Below are 16,323 nucleotides of genomic sequence, written 5' to 3'. Positions count from 1 at the left end.
CATTCAACAAAAATACGCAATACCAATGATTAACACAGGCATGAGCTGCATATCAACTGCAGTTACAACCAGGTATAGCAAGAAACCATTGTGGGGTACAAGAGCTGTCATACTAGTAAGTTCTCATAAAAGTGACACAAATACATAATGTTTAATTAATTGGATTAAAACGAAATGCTCGCCCTGAAACTCTCACACTACTGTAAGCTCTTCCCCGCAGTATTACACACATATTAATTGGCGTTGCCAACATACTTTTACCTAAGCATCTGCTTACCAACATATTACATTATTCAATATATCTTTCGAGGTACATTTGTAATATGTTGTATGCGTTATACTTCACTGTAAGTAAAAGATTCTACATTTATTATGCTAGTATGTATCAATATATATTGCTCTTGCATATGCTCGGCAGTCAAGACATAATGCTGTTTAAGCAATGATGATGATGATTTATTTTCATTTCTTTTAAAAAAATATGCACAGATTAATTCGTATTTTCCACATTTAAAAAGCTAACAGGCTAATACATTTCAATCAAACGTAGCTGCAATTATGACAGAGAGTACAGGTTCTTCTTTTGTCATGAATTGCTTTATCAGAACAGGTTTAAAGTTATTTTTTTAAATTAGCTTTGATTTTACGGCTTATTTATGTCCTCTGTTCTTTAAAGTAACTTTGTGCACCTTTCGGCTGCTTTTCCCTTGCTCTTGTCGGGAAAATCTCTTTCAAGCAGTCTACAGTTATTCCTTGTGGGAAAGCTGTTTGTGTAATTTGCAACTGTTGTGTGTCCAAGTCTGTACACAACTGACTGTTCCTTGTCCAAAAGTACCTTTAATGAATTGTTTGTGCGTTCCACATGTTACCTTGTAATGCTTATTTTATGAATAAATACAAACAAAAGCATTAGGAATTTATATTTAACCATATCACACTGGAGACTGTACAGTAGGTATTCAGTCTGATGTCCATACCGTGGTAAGAATAAATAATTTCTCGAGGAAAAAAACATTTGAAGGATGTTGCTTTTCTAATAACAACCGATGCTAATTACTGAAATACTGTCATAAAGGAGAAGATATAATATTTCAAGCCACTGAAGTAAAAACGCGTTTTAAAATTTAAATAATCTATATGTATATATAATTTTTGCGTATGCACCATGTGTATGTGTGTGCTATGTATTTGTGTGTGTTGATGAAGGTGGGCACCGATGAATACAGGCATGAATGTAAAAGCTATTTGTACTTTGCACAGTCAAAACCAGTAAAATACTGATGGGACTTGACATCGCCCACTCAATCCTCCGTGTATTGGCACGTCACACTTTCAGAAACAGAAAGTTCTACCTGTGGAAGGGTGGAGAAGGGGGTCCTTGCTACACTGGTATATATACATGTAAGTATTTCACTCACTCAGTAGCTGTATATACAGAAGAACATTCTCATTAGAGGACAAGTCAGGTTTCTCCGTTTTAGTTTCAAACATTAAATCCTGTATAAACTGTGACACAGATCATTGAGCATTTTAAAAGTTGTCCTCACATTCTGGACTGTGTATCTTGTACTATTATTAGCAGCACCTTTGTCATAGCATTCATGTAACCGTGTTCAGTATCTACAAAGTCTTCTCAGAGCAACGGTTCTTGTTAATTGTCAGGATTTCACCGGTCTAAAAAAAAAAAATCATGGATACAACTCCCTCAGAACACCGGGTCTTGAAAATGTATTGCATGTTTTACACACTGTCTCAGGACACCAAGGCTTGAGCAAGCACAACACGCGCCGGGTGTGTATGGCTAAAATACCTGTCAAGGGTGTAAAATCTCTAGACAATATCTATATCGGTTTCAAAGCCTCGGCCTGGTCCCTCTCGATACTGCTCGAACAGTTGCATGCGGCGACTGAAGGATCGCGCCATCATCCCCACCGGCTGAAGGGTGGAGCGAGTGGCTCCCAGAGACAGAGGTCGGTTCATGTTGAGGTCCTGTCGATCTGGTTTCACGGACACACCCGTTTCTCTCCTCACTCTCTCGATGGCATCCTTGACCGTGTACCGCAAGTTGTTGCCATATCGTCTGCGAAGATGTGGGCCGCCAAGGGTGTCCTGTCTCGGCGGCAAGGGAGGTCTGCCTATATTACCGTTTGGGAGATCATCATCGGGGTAATCTTCTGGTACATAGGAGCTTTGTGGACGAGAGTTACGGACTGTTTTTCTAAATCGAGTGACAAAATCTTGAGCTTCCAAATCTGAATCATCCACCCTGCGCGTGGCACGCAGATACAGGTTTACTGCTCGAGAGGTAGCCAAACCCGGAGACCGCAACTCGCTCCTGCTGCTGTCTTGCATCCTCACAGAAGTGCTCATCGTTTGCGAAATATATTCTTTGATGGATTTAGCTAAGTCGGGTTTGGAGGACGCGTTATCTTCGACATAGTCAGGAAGTGGTTCTTTGTACATTTCTTGACAAAATTCGTAAATCTTTTTAAAATCCTTCTCTTTCCCTTCTTGCATAGTCATTTTCTTCTTACAGCAAGGTAGCAGCTCTATGTCAGTGAAAGCCAAAAGATGAAGAAGTGTCCCCCATCTATGAAAGAACATGCCAATGATCTGGAGGAATAGAATGGCTAGTAGAAAAATCATAAAGGAAAGGCCAAGGATGTCCACTTTGACGTCTTGACCACCGATGCGGAACTTGAGGACCACAGGCGCCGTGTACTGAAACATGAAGTTGATGGCCATCCACAGCAAGTTGAGCATTATCATGGCGAAACAGACGGAGTTGCGCAGCTCTTTCAAACTCTTTTTCATATCCTCTTCTTTTTCTTTGTCAGCATCAAGTGGCTTTAAATATTTCTCGATGAAATCTATCCAAAATTTCTGTTCTTCTTCCAAGAGTTTCATTTCTAAGCCTTTGCCAATCCCCTCATCCTCTATCCATCGAGGGTTTACGAGTTCGTCCCGCTGAATCTTGGGTTCCTCTTCCGAAATCTGTAACACCAGATTCTGTCATTTAATTCCTGAAATTTGTAAGATACATAAACAAGTACAAGGTTTATTCATTAACCCCTCGCAATACTAAATGGGAAGATTTATTTTTCTATAAAGTGAGAACTACTAACATTTCTTGCAAAATCTTGTTTTGTCGTCTTAAAGGTTTTGTAGCAAAGTACTCGCGACCATCCTGGATAAAAAGCTGTAAATTTGACAGAAAATAATTATTCAGTTCACGATTTCTGCAGAAAGCACAGAGAAAATGTCAACCTCAAAATAGGAGGCGGGTGCATCAAGTATCGGACCGTTTTGTTACCTGAACGTGTTTTGTCTTTGGTTCCTTTGCCGGTTCCGACTTGGCGATGGGTTCAACGATATCAATTGTCACCTCCGGTGCACTTTAGGTGTTGGAAGACTTTGAGGGAGTATGTCCTTTTCTTTATCCCTGTTGAGTTTTTTTAGGTTTTCGTTGATTTCCTCCAACAGTTGAATGGATCGGTCGTCTTCCTTTGCTCTTCCAGGTCTACTTATGTTGCTGGTGACACTCTGCAGGAGTTCTCTCAGCTCCGTCAGGTAGGAGGAGAAGAAGAATCTGTGAAGGAGACCAACAATAATGCACATTGTATGTTCATGTGTGGAAGAAGCAGTTAGCAAACCAAAAGGTGGGTTAGTCAACAATGTCGATTAACTAACCCTGAATGTGTAATGGCGACCAACATACAAAAACATTACGAGGAATCTCGTTCGAAGATCAGAGTTCAGTAGCTCGTGTCAGTAAACAACAACAACATCGTGACCTTACTAGCTCGTGTCAGAAATGAAAGAATATCCCTAAGAAAGAAAAAGACAAGGCCCGATCTTTTTCACAAAAGAACTGCGAAAAGAACCTTAATTTAAAAAAACAACTCTTCAAACAGCAGAATATTTTGTCTTTTGGTGAAAAAGTTGAATCAACTCCAGACCTGCTGAAAAATCCTTTCTTCTTTTGAGCTGCCTTAGCTCTCTCCTCAGCTGCTTTGGCTTCTTCTGCTTGCTCTAGCTTTGTTTTCTTCTTCGCAACTTCTCTGGTGCCCCAGGACACCACGTGCAGGTTGCAGAGCGAGTAGATGACGAGCAGCAGGTATCCGGAGGGAATACACAGGAGGTACATCGCACCAGGCTGCAACAAGGGAGGAAAGAACCGATGTCAGCTCCACTACAACCACTTCCACATATTCTATTGAATGAACAAGTCTTTAAAAGCATAAATTTTAGTGTAGTTTGTGTACTTACCGGCAGACAGTACATTTCCAGTGGATGACAAAGTCCAGCGAAGATGAAAATGATGATGAGAATGGTGATGACGATTACGCTGGGGTGAAAAATGCTTTCTCTTACAGCGGTGATGATGACACCAACGAACACTATCATCATGACAAAGGCGTAGAACGTACTGGAAAATACAAATAAAAATCATCATCAACCACATAGACCAAGAAAAGAATATGATATGAACAGTTGTCAAGACACGAACATAACTGCACACTAATCAGCACTCCACAAGACATCACAGCAGAAAAAATACGAAAAATATTTGTCGGATGAACAGATAAAAACAAACAGCATATTTCTAGATCCACCACAGCTTCTTAAACAGCTTCCTAGATTGTGACAAACATACTTGCACAACTGACCAGATGTGACGTGGGTGCCTGGGGAAGAAGGATGAGGAAGGTGAGGCATGCAGAGTGAGGAAGAAAAGGGAAGTGTATTTTTCCTATTATTTTTTGTACACAGAATTCTATAAAACCATTCATCGACGCACAGACCTGAGAATTCCAGCCAGGTACAGTTGGACATTAGTACTGCCCTTCATGCAAACAGCGGTAAAGATAGCCGCGGGTATGATGGCGATGACATAGGACCACACCAGACCCACACTGAAGACTACGTCAATGGCACCTGAAACAACAGCTGAGTTACAGGTGAGCAAGGACAATGAGTGCTGAACATAGAACACACCTGAACATAGACTCCCTTCAGAGGAATATTTTCTTATTTCTCTTTTGTTTTCCATCTTTGCCCCCAAAATATTTCGAATGTAAGGTTCGAACATTTTATTTCCACTTCTGTACAGAAAACACGTCTAAAGTTTATTTTCTGAGAAAATATTTCGTGATCTGATTCTGAGACAAAACCATTGTCTAGTTCGTGACACCTGTACATATGCTGACAGAAATACGTCCAGACAGGAGGACAGGCAGGCAGACACACACACTAACCAGCTATCATCATGAGAACCGTCCCGGGGCCAATGAGTGTGGCGATCATGAGTGCCACCTGGTAGACGATGTACAGGAGGCTGATGTTGCTGTTCACGGCCACGGTGTTGCTGTAGTCGGCCAGCAGGTCCATGACGTTGGCCAGTGTCGACGGCATCCAACGGCGCCGTTGGTTGAAGAATTCGTTGAAGCCTTCCGGTGCGTACGTCCACGCGTCAGCAGCCGCGGCGTAGTCGACTCGGTAACCTTGCTGCAGCAGCAGCGTGCACAGCCACCTGTCCTCACCTGCACACAAGGTAAACAGCTGCACGGTCACTCTTGTCCCTAAGCATTGGGATACGAAAACAAAATTTACATCATCGGCCTTTTCATCGATTGCATCGTCTGCCTCCGAAGTTTGGGCTCACCTTGGTCGTACTGCAGGTAGTGGCCGGGCTCGGTGGGCAGGATGGTGTACTTCCTCATCACGTTATCGTCCATGAGGGCGGAGCCTCTGAACATGGAGAAACATCCGGGGCTGCACAGCACGCAGCCTAGCACGTGCTCAGTGGCCTTCTGCATCCAATGGCCGATGGCGTATTCAAACATCTGGTACCAGACCATTGGACCTGAAGCCGTTTAAAACATTTACACTAATCAGTTTGTTAGTTTGTCAAGTATTAATTAACTAATTGACTAATATACAGGTGAGCAATTGTTGCTTAACTGACATAGGGATGTGAGTAGTTGTTGTCCAAAGACTAAAAAGTTGGACCAGAGTCTGAAACAGAATTTCCAAATGTTCAGAAGTAAAGGAGTCAGCCTACCTGACCCAATAGGATGGATTCGACCACACGCGGCGCCGACTTTGGGGTTTTTCTTCATGCGATCGAGAAGAATGTGGACAGAGCCTGGCGAGAAGTCCGTGTCCCGTCCAGCGCCATGACAAAGGTGTTGTGCGACTAGACAGGTAGACAGACACAAGTAGTTTCACTGTCACACCGATCTGTGTGTCTGTCCAGGTCAGTCCGTCTTACCTGTCGCTCCGTTCTACGTGTCTAATCTGTGCGTCGATTCGTTCCAATTGCCTTGCATTCGTTTGTTTCTTTCATTCTGTTTTCTCTCTGTCTTGCTCTCCTTCTGTCATTCCCACTGCAAACACCTTGTGATGCCTAGTTGTCGGCTGGTATATTTTCGGTAGTGTCTGTTGCTGACAAATATCAGCTGTGTTCGTTTTATTGCAAGAGCTATTACATTTTAATGTTTTACGGTATTTCCCCCTCACAAAAAAAACCAAACAAACAAAGAAAGAAAGCAAAAAAAACAACAACAACAACAACAACAACAACTGACCATTCGTGTGACACTCTCGTCGAGAATCTCAAAGATCTGGCTGCCCACAATTTCATCCCTGTCCAGTCTCCAGCCATTCCTGTCATCTACCTGACCGTCCCTCAGGGCCGCCACGATCATTTCCTCGCACTGTCGGGTCAGTCGGTAGCCCAGCAGGTAGTACATGTACATCACCTGCAACAGGTGTCACACGTCACTTGCAGCAGTCAAACGAAATGCACGGGTCGTGGGGTCAGAGTTCTTAATGGCGTGTCCTGAAAGTTCCAGCAATTTGAAATCACATATTTCTGCTAGTAATCAACAGTTGTAGTCAGAAGGGCAGGGATAGACATGACAAATACTACCAACGAGATAAATGTTCACCTGTGTACACATCTACAGAACTGAATCTCTACAGTCTGTAAACTTCTGGTCGTTCTTTTCTTGAAAGCATTTCTTGTTCACAAGTATCCCATAGTGCTTAATATTTAAATGGAAATCAAAGGAATATAGTGGTTGACGGGTGATTTCGATAGAGTAACAGTTTTGGTTGTGCTTTTTGCTGTTTTCTTTGTTTGTCTAGTTTGTTTTGTGGGTTTGTTTTGTTCTTTTTTTTGGGGGGGTGTTGTTTTATTTTTTTGTTTCGTTTTTTTTTTCGTTTTTTGTTTGTTTGTCTGTTTGTTTGTTTGTTTGTTTGTTTTTTAGTATTTTTTTTTTTTTTGCTCTTTTGTTTTTTTTTTGTTTTTTTTTTTGCAGTCTGGCGTTGTCATGTAGAAAGGATCAGACTGTGGGTACTGACTACATGTTTTCTATTTTAACTTACTGGACCCAAAGACATGTCTTCAGTCCTAGCGTCACGTGACTAACAAGAAGCCAGAGACGTCACTAAAAATGTCCTTCACGTTCCAAGAACCTGACATGGCGTCCAATCATCGTTAGACCGACACCATGAAACTACCAGGATGACCCCAGCAAGGTCAGTGTCAAGCTACCAGTTTTAGAAACGTCTGGAAGAATCAACGGGGCGTGAAGGAGCGAGTGGCAGGATGACAAAGATGTGCAATACCTGTGACCACCTCTTCCTGTGGCGTATTTTGGCCTTGTCTTTCATGTGGACGAACAGCAGGTTTCCTCCAGGCATCACCCATAATAACTGGCCTCCGTATGGTGTGGGGATCTTGATGGGCGCCATGACCTCCATTGTCCGTCTGTGGACGGAGCTGAAACATTCAGAACACAGCAGGTGAGAACAGTGTGGACAGGTGTGAAACATGAGTGCCAGCTCCGAGCACGCGCGTGGACATGTCCTGTGTGCGAGTGTGTGAGTGAAGGGATAAAGAGAGATGGACCCCAGAAATTCTACTTTTGCTCTGACCTGACGGCTTCCTCCATGACTTCCACGAGCAGCTTGACAAAGTCATTGGGGATGGCCTCGTCGTTGTCATCAATCGTCATAGCGTCGTCAAAGAAAATGTGAGCTGTGGACAGAATAGCCTCATTCACATTCTGGTCTTAGTCAATGATGTGAGACGCTTTTCTCTATCAATAACAGTTGTGTCTCGAGTTCTCTACCTCGAGAAGACTCTAATCTGACATGAAAACTATTCAAAAAAACAATTTACCTCCGGGACTAGTTATAAATACAGAAACATTAATACCTTCATAGTTAAAGAAGTCAGGGTCACGAACTCCAGCCAGTTCCTGAGCTTGCCTTCGCATCCACTGTTCGTGATCCAGTCTGATAAGAAAACAGAGGAAAGAAAGAAATAATACAACAAATAAAATTCAGAAAAGGATTCGAAATGTAAGGCCGTTAGACAGAAGTCAAGACAACTTTCTTACTTAAAAATTAGAAAATAAAATTACAGCATTCCGTCCGACAAACTCTTTTTGTCTCTCTCTCTCACCTGTGTAGGGATCGCAGCAAAGCAATCATTTCTCGTCGGTTCTCGTGCCACATAGTTGCGCATGCGTAGATCATGGGGACGTCCTCCTTCTTTTGGTTTGGCACCGTGCTGTAGGGGTCTATGGACTTGGCGGCCGACATGTCTCCGATTTCTGAGTAACAGTCTTCATTGCCAATACTGCCGTGACCTTTGTCCTTTTGCTCGGAGGTGGCCAGCCTGAAGTAGACTTTGTCGGTGGTCTTGTCTCGCCTCTTCAGCACCGTCAGGGTGTGGCGCCGGCGGTTGAGCAGCAAGGCTTCGGTTGTCATGATCCCACAGTACAGAGGGTTCATGAACATTCTGAGGACACGAGAAATCATTGCTGTTATTTTGTGTATTCTTAGACCCTGGCACTAGTCCGCCTGTCTGGTAGATGTTTGTTACTGTGTCTATCAGCCACCCAAACGACCACATTACTAAATGCTGAGTCGACTAGGGTAAGTTTGCTGCGCCAGCCGGGTATCGAACCGGCGCTTCACTGGGTTTGGACGTTAGTGTTCTAACTACTCTCTTATCGGCTTCTTACCCGAAATGCATCATCACAGTATGCTGTATCCACACACATAACTATAAATACAGCAGGATACATTGAATTCGCAGACAGTAATCAGAAATGTGTCATAAATACACAGTAATAATGTGTCGTGATACCAACACATAGCAACCATTGAGAAAGAGGCTAAATGAAGCAACAATGGACAGGAGGACGGAAGGAAGAATAAGGAAAGTGAGATGAAAGACAAAAGTATTAATGGATAAAAAAATAGTAGACAGGCGGACTAAACTAATTATTAGCAGGAATATGGGAACATGTGACTCACTGCTCGAACTTGGCAAGTCGGGACTGACGAGGGAACCACACATGGCGGGTGAGCACCAACAGGGCCAACCACCAGACAGCACTGACCACCAGGGTCTTCCACTGGGTGCTGATCTCCGGCCAGTTGGACTCCAGCTTGCTCACCGCACCCAGAAAACGATGCTGACTGTTGATGTAGAAGACGAGGAAAGCACACGGGGTGGCCATGGACAGAGGATAAGCAAACGACACTTTCTGCATCCACAGCTTGCAGGCGATGTAGGCGAAGTAGTAGCAGGCGAATGCTGTTGATGTTGATATTGGTGTTGGTTACGATGACAGCGAGGGTTTTGAAAAGAAATATTCACACTTTTAGTCACAGCTGTCATTGTCTTTAATAAATATTCATTTCGGATATCAGAAAACCAATTAGTGATATGTCAACATCGAAAATAAAAGTATTTAGGATAATTTAAAGTAAAAGTTATTCAGTTACCAGACAAATATCTTGAAACAGATTGATGAAGTGGATATAATGATCCATTATTAATGACATGATCCCAGTACTAACCACAAAGGGTCAAAGCAATAATGGGAGAAATGGCTGTCCACTCCAGCTGTGTTGGTCTCAGGGCATCGAACGCCTCTCTGTAGTCAAGGTAACCGACATCCCTGAAGATGTACCCCAGTCCAATCGTGACAGCAATTTTCCACAGGCTGACCACAAGCATCAGGATGAAGCGCCCTCTCTCCAGGTCATATCGTCTCTGTAAATTGAGAATCTATATACTTATATCCATAACATCTATATGCATACGGGTGGATGTCTTTAAAAGCTGCATCGCTAGCTCTGTCAGTTTGATTATCACGAAAAAAAACATTTTAGGAAATATTTTGAGCGATCCTACCTTCAGAATGAAGTTCTTGAAGATGTTCTGGTCCTTCAAGCGGACGATGAACCTCCCATCCACGAAGTTCTCCCAGTGGCCGCAGCCCATGAAGAAGAAAGCTCCAGCGATGGTCAGCCCCGTGTAGCCGCTGAACATCTTGCTGTCAGAATCAGTAATCCACTGCGTTCCACTTTTCACAAAGTCGTAAATCCACACAGTGACCGGAAGTGTCAGGCAGATGACGACGTCGACGACGATGCTGATGTAGCGGGATGTGCTGGTGGGGTTGCGGCGGCCGCTGCCGGTGACGTTCTCGCTGGCCACGGCCTTGAAGAAGGCGGGCAGCAACCCCACCAGCGACATCAACAACAGTCCGTGAGCTGTGCTCGCGCTCGTCAGAATGCGGAACAGAAACAGCGAGAGACCGAAACTATGAGCGCTCTCCATGATGAACACCTGCAAACAGGGACAGACTGTCATCAACATTTATATCTATATATATAGAGAGAGGACAGATTGTAATTACATTTATATATAGAGAGAGGGGACAGACTGTCATCAACATATATATATATAGAGAGAGAGAGGACAGATTGTAATCAACATATATATATAGAAAGAGAGGGGACAGACTGTCATCAACATTTATATCTATATAGAGGACAGATTGTCATCAACATTTATATCTATATAGAGGACAGATTGTCATCAACATTTATATATATGGAGAAAGAGGACAGATCGTAATCAACATATATATATATAGAAAGAGAGGGGACAGACTGTCATCAACATTTATATCTATATAGAGGACAGATTGACATCAACATGTATATCTATATATAGAGAGAGGATAGACTGTCATCAACATTTATATCTCTATATATATAGAGAGAGGACATACTGTCATCAGCATATATGTAGAGAGAGAGAAGACAGTCATCAACATATATATATAGAGAGAGAGGACAGACTGTAATCAACATATATATATATAGAGAGAGAGGACAGTCATCAACATATATATAGAAAGAGGACAGACTGTCATCAACATTTATAAATATAGAGGACAGATTGTCATCAACAAGAAAGTGTGTGTTCCATAGGTTCCATGTGTCATCATTATCATCATCATCATCATCATGAAAATACGGGATGCTTTTACAATTTTCAAACCGTCCTCCACTATTCGTCATTGCAATATCTCTATATATTTCAATAATTATAGATTCAAGATTCAAGATTCAAGATTCTTTTATTCTGTCGCCCTCCAGGGGGTATTGAGAAATTAGGAAGTATCAATGCATATACATTCACATTCTTATCATTAAATATAGGGTGTCTCTCATTTACATATATTCAAAATCATCCACTCATTCTTTCCTTTTTCCAAGCACTTCGTGTAAACTTGGATATTGTAATCGAGTAGGTTAAAGCATCTGGACATATCAGAACATAGGATAACCACTCTCTTGTTCTCCCTCACTCTCTTTCGCAGGTGTTCTGTATTCTTTACTATTTCTTTATCACAGGTAATGCACTCCCATCCATCCCTGTGTACAATATATCCCACACACACACACACGTTTTATCAATTTAACTAATTTACTGTTCTTAGTAATATCTTTACAAATTGAGATAGTCTACTGAGGTCTTTTTATTTTTGAGGCTAATAAAGATTGGAATTTGTAAGCATTTGGGTTACGAGTATAGTAGCTTGGTAAGTATTTTTTCGCTGGGTATCAAATTTGTTACAATTAAAAAGATAGTGGAATTCATCCCCTATGTCCTTGGTGTTGCAGAGTCTACAGAACCTTTCATTTCTAGGATATCTGTTTGCCTACCTTTATTCACTGGAAAGTGGTTATTCAATGACCTAAATTTTATTAAAGGGAGGTAATCATGTGGGGGTAGGATTTTTAAGTAGGGTTCTAGTAAGAAGCTGCTTTTAAACATTCTATAATTTGAGTATATTTGTTTGGAGTCTAGTTCCCCTAACCAATTCTGGATATACTGGTCCTGTAGGGACCTATCTACTTTCTTCTTGAACCAATCACCTGTTATGTTTATGCTTTTCTGGTTTATCCATATTCCACTTAGGCCAAGGTCTTGCAGCGTTGTCTGGATAGTACTGATATAGCTAGACTTAAGAATGTTTGTTTCGTGTAGATTTAAGAGCATTCTATATGTAGTGCTTGATAGTTTATTACTGTTGCTAGTCAATTTAAACCAAAAGCTAAGCATCCTACTTTTAATAAGAAGACTAACAGGGAAGCGACCACATTCTCCAAGCACTATACAAGATGGGAGGACTTTCTTATTTTGAGGACCATTTTATAAAATCTTAGCTGTAGTTTACCACAAATGTCACTAATTCCTGATGCCCATATTTCACAACCATAGGTAAGTACTGGAAGAACAATTCTGTCAAACATGTCGAGTTGAATATCTAGTGGTAGCTGTGACTTTTTACATTTTTTCAGTAAAGCAAACATGGCTCTTGAGGCTCTGTCATATAGGTCTTTTTGTGCTACTAGAAATTTGTTATTGTAGTTTAGTTTCAGGCCAAGATAGGAGTAATAATCTACTATTTCAAGTTTCTCACCGTTATAAACAAATGTTGGTTTCTTTCTTATTTTACCTCTAGAGAAAATAACTATTTTTGTTTTGTCTGAGTTAATTGTCAGGTTCCACTTGTCACAGTATTTTTTCATGCTGTCTAAAGCATTCTGTAGATTTTCTGGTGTTTCGGATAAAATGACAGTATCATCTGCATATAGGAGTATGAATAATTTAAGAAGCACATCAGTTCTTGGGGGGTGAGGTTATTTGGTGTCAGTTTGGCTAGTTCTGGGAGACCACTAACAGAGTCTGCTAAGAGATGCGTTTTCAGATCATTAAGATAAATTGCAAATAATAGAGGAGATAGGTTCTCCCTTGTCTGACACCATGACTACTTTTAAAAACTCTGACTGGTTTTCCATTAATCTTAACACAGGATTTTGCCTTTTGTATATATCCTTGATTATATTCATGAATCTTCCCTTGGCTCAAGATCTAGCAATTTTTCCCACAAGTAAGTTCTATCTATCTTGTCGAATGCTTTCTGGTAATCTATAAACGCGCAGAAAACTCGTTTTTTCCTACTTAGTAAAATTTCGAGGATGCTTTGCATGGTGAATAGGTGGTCAAGGTGGATAACCCTGCCGAAAGCCTGCTTGTTCCTGTCCTATGAGATCATTTTCCTCTAGTAATGTTTTAAGCGTACATTAAGGACACTTGTGAATAGCTTACCAAAACAGCTAAGGATTGTAATGCCACGGTAGTTATTTGGATCACTTTGTTCTCCTTTGTTTTAAAAACTGGTGTTATAATACCTGTTGCCCATTCTGTGGGGCATGACCTGTTGCTAATATGAGGTTAAAGAGGGCTGTGAATAGGGTCAGAGTCTTTGGTTGAGAAAATTTTAAGAATTCATTTATTATATTGTCATTTCCACAAGCTTTATTTCCTTTTAGCTTTTTTAGGCAATTAGCAACCTCACTCTCTGTTACTTCACTGTTGAGATAGTTATTGCTAGTTTCAGTGGTATTCACAAGTAGGTCAGTTTCAGGTGTGTAATTGCCAGGATTGTTTATCTCCATGAAGTTCTCTACATTACAGCTCATTACAATCAGGCGTCCATTATGTAACACTAAGGGTCTAGCACTGCTCACAACCAGTCTAGTCTGGAACAGCTCACGTGACCTACCCACAGCCAGGTGCCAAACGACGGTTTGCGGTAGTTGCCGAAGAGCGCCTTGCCCACGCAGCTGAGGAATGTCAGGGCGTAGGGGATGCAGGCAGCCACCGTCAGCAGCAGGTAGTTTGCATTCCCCTTTTTAACCTCCACCTGCACACATCATGCACCTGTGGTAGCGGGTTCGCATCCACGTGTGAACGCATTCATCCATAACACACGGGTCATCAGGTTAAATGTCAGGCTCGAGGCCCTCAAAACATCTGCTTATACCAAATAGCAAATCTAAGGTTGCATCAATTTTTTTTAAAATACCCGATCGTTTAACAAAAATTTACTTTAAAAAAATAATACTAAAGAAAATGGGTCTAGTTATTGATAGCTAGAATTCCATTGATGCTGAGAAAATCAGCCTCTTGGTATACCCAACCTAAAACGGATTTTAAAGGGTTAATTTATGAATTTGGAAAAATTTCTTACGGGAGAATTTGCGAATTGTTTATTAGAACCAGAAACAAGCAGCATCAAGCTGACTTTCTGGATGACTGCGAAGACAAGGACGAAGAGGAGAATCAAGACATAAGCAATAAACTTGATGATCTTCATCGCCCGCATGTGGTGGATGTCGGTGGACGGCTTCTCACGAGCCACGATTCGGAAGATGTCCCAGAAGCTGTGACAACAGACAACAAATGTTACCCGTGCTTCAAAGCCTCCCTGAATAATCTGACAGTAAGAATTTCTGAACCTCAACCCTCTAGAATTAGGTAAAAAAAAATTTTTTCATAAACATGAACTATTTTTGTAATCACGTGATAAAATCCCACAGGAAGCTGTGGACATGGTAAGAGGACTTCACACAGAAAGTTGCAAAGCTCTGTAATGATGTATGGCCACCCGTATGATCGATGACTACTCACTAGCCTGTCTCATTCGGGGTGTGTGTGGTGTCGCCATCATCCGTGTTTTTCTGTGACGATTGCGGGGTGGCGGTGGTGGAGTTGTCCGCAGAGGTAGTAGGGGTGCTGTCTGGAGAGGCACTCGGGGTGGCACCAGGGGTTTTCCTCCAGTCATCTCTCGTCGATGAGTCGGGTGTCGGCAATTCGGGAACTACCTCCATCTACAAGAAGCGGGAGAGTGTGATATCAGTTGTCAAGTGTCTTTATACTCATCACACCTTGCATCGTGGTTCGCGAATAAATAAAACTCAGTTAAGAGAGAGCTACTCCTTAACTAACCATGTGTCTGTTATAAAGACCTCAACCCCTGACCCAAGCTCCACCCGTATTTCCAAATGGCTCACCCCAAAGGGAGTGACGTTCGGTGCCAGTCCAGTGTCTGTATTGCGTAGCTTGCTGGCGTTTTTCTTTTTTTCTTCATCTTTTTTCTTCCTCTCTTCTTCTTTTCTTTTCTCTTCCATTTCTCTCTTTTTTTCTTTTTCCTTCTCCTTCCGTGCTTGCTCTTGCCGCGCTTGTTCCTTCTTCTGTTCCAGCATTGCAAGTGCTGGCTCTTTGAGAAACACCTGCACAGCACAATTCGCGGTCTCGTTCAAAATAATTGTAATATAATTTATCAAAATCTGAAAAGCTTACTTTCCTGTCACCTACAACACCAGACCTTCAAATAAAACTCATCCACTTTCCAGCAAATGCATATCAAAATTTCCATTTTTAAATATTAGAATCTGTAGTCTGTCTTATTATTTCTAGTTGTCTTTCTCTAGCATTGAATGTTTCGGTCAAACGTGTGTAGTTCAGGTCCTGACTTTCAACTAATCACTGAAATCAGGCCTTAGTGAGAATCAGACAGACCAAAGTACTGGAAGCCAGATGTACCTGTGTGTGCCCAATCATGAACTCTGAGTCAGGAATGGCCAGCTGGGAGAAGATTATCTTCAGGGCTGTCTTTTTGTCCCTCTCGTCTTTAGAAGCCGGCGCGAGCTCGCAGTAACTAAGAAAGACAAACAGGAAGTCAACAAACACACACACACCTGTCAGGTAGACACAGGTAGCTGCAAGTCTAGTTACAGGACTGGTGGGGTGAAGGTATTTTTCTAATCATTTGGTAGAGTTTACTCCGTTATACCGTTTCCTCAAATCTGGGTGAATTTTCCTGTCGAGATACACACCTACAAACATCATCACATGCACAGAACGAGGTCTAAATCGTGACGTCATGCTTGTACATCGATAGCCTAATTAACATACGATCCCAGTCCTTCCATTGGCTGAGGCATAATGTAAAATCTGACCTCTGTGTTGACCTCTTTCTGCGAATAGTGATGTTTGTAGGTATGTATCTTGAAAACGAAATTGAATATTCAGCCAGATTTTTGAGAAATAGTATCGAGCACTGAATTTAACCCAGTCATTAAAAAAAT

The 16,323-nt window shown here is 41.8% G+C and overlaps 1 protein-coding gene across 1 annotated transcript in view; it reads right to left on the bottom strand.

Moving 5' to 3' along the window:
* Nucleotides 1-2,857: 2,857 nt before the first annotated feature.
* Nucleotides 2,858-16,323, bottom strand: part of LOC112556673 — a 30,294-nt gene continuing 16,828 nt past the window's right edge. The window contains 22 exon segments of the mRNA XM_025225885.1: nt 2,858-2,994; nt 3,314-3,589; nt 3,960-4,156; nt 4,270-4,429; nt 4,806-4,938; nt 5,259-5,543; nt 5,666-5,866; nt 6,065-6,169; nt 6,172-6,199; nt 6,591-6,764; nt 7,636-7,789; nt 7,945-8,047; nt 8,228-8,307; nt 8,477-8,815; nt 9,337-9,619; nt 9,886-10,081; nt 10,223-10,660; nt 13,956-14,096; nt 14,424-14,616; nt 14,864-15,063; nt 15,247-15,465; nt 15,779-15,893. Of these exon segments, the coding sequence (XP_025081670.1) occupies nt 3,382-3,589; nt 3,960-4,156; nt 4,270-4,429; nt 4,806-4,938; nt 5,259-5,543; nt 5,666-5,866; nt 6,065-6,169; nt 6,172-6,199; nt 6,591-6,764; nt 7,636-7,789; nt 7,945-8,047; nt 8,228-8,307; nt 8,477-8,815; nt 9,337-9,619; nt 9,886-10,081; nt 10,223-10,660; nt 13,956-14,096; nt 14,424-14,616; nt 14,864-15,063; nt 15,247-15,465; nt 15,779-15,893 (3,952 nt within the window). The 3' untranslated portion in view covers nt 2,858-2,994; nt 3,314-3,381.

The sequence above is a fragment of the Pomacea canaliculata genome, linkage group LG2 (assembly GCF_003073045.1).
Source record: "Pomacea canaliculata isolate SZHN2017 linkage group LG2, ASM307304v1, whole genome shotgun sequence".
Taxonomy (NCBI): domain Eukaryota; kingdom Metazoa; phylum Mollusca; class Gastropoda; order Architaenioglossa; family Ampullariidae; genus Pomacea; species Pomacea canaliculata.
This window is presented reverse-complemented; position numbering and strand designations above follow the sequence as displayed.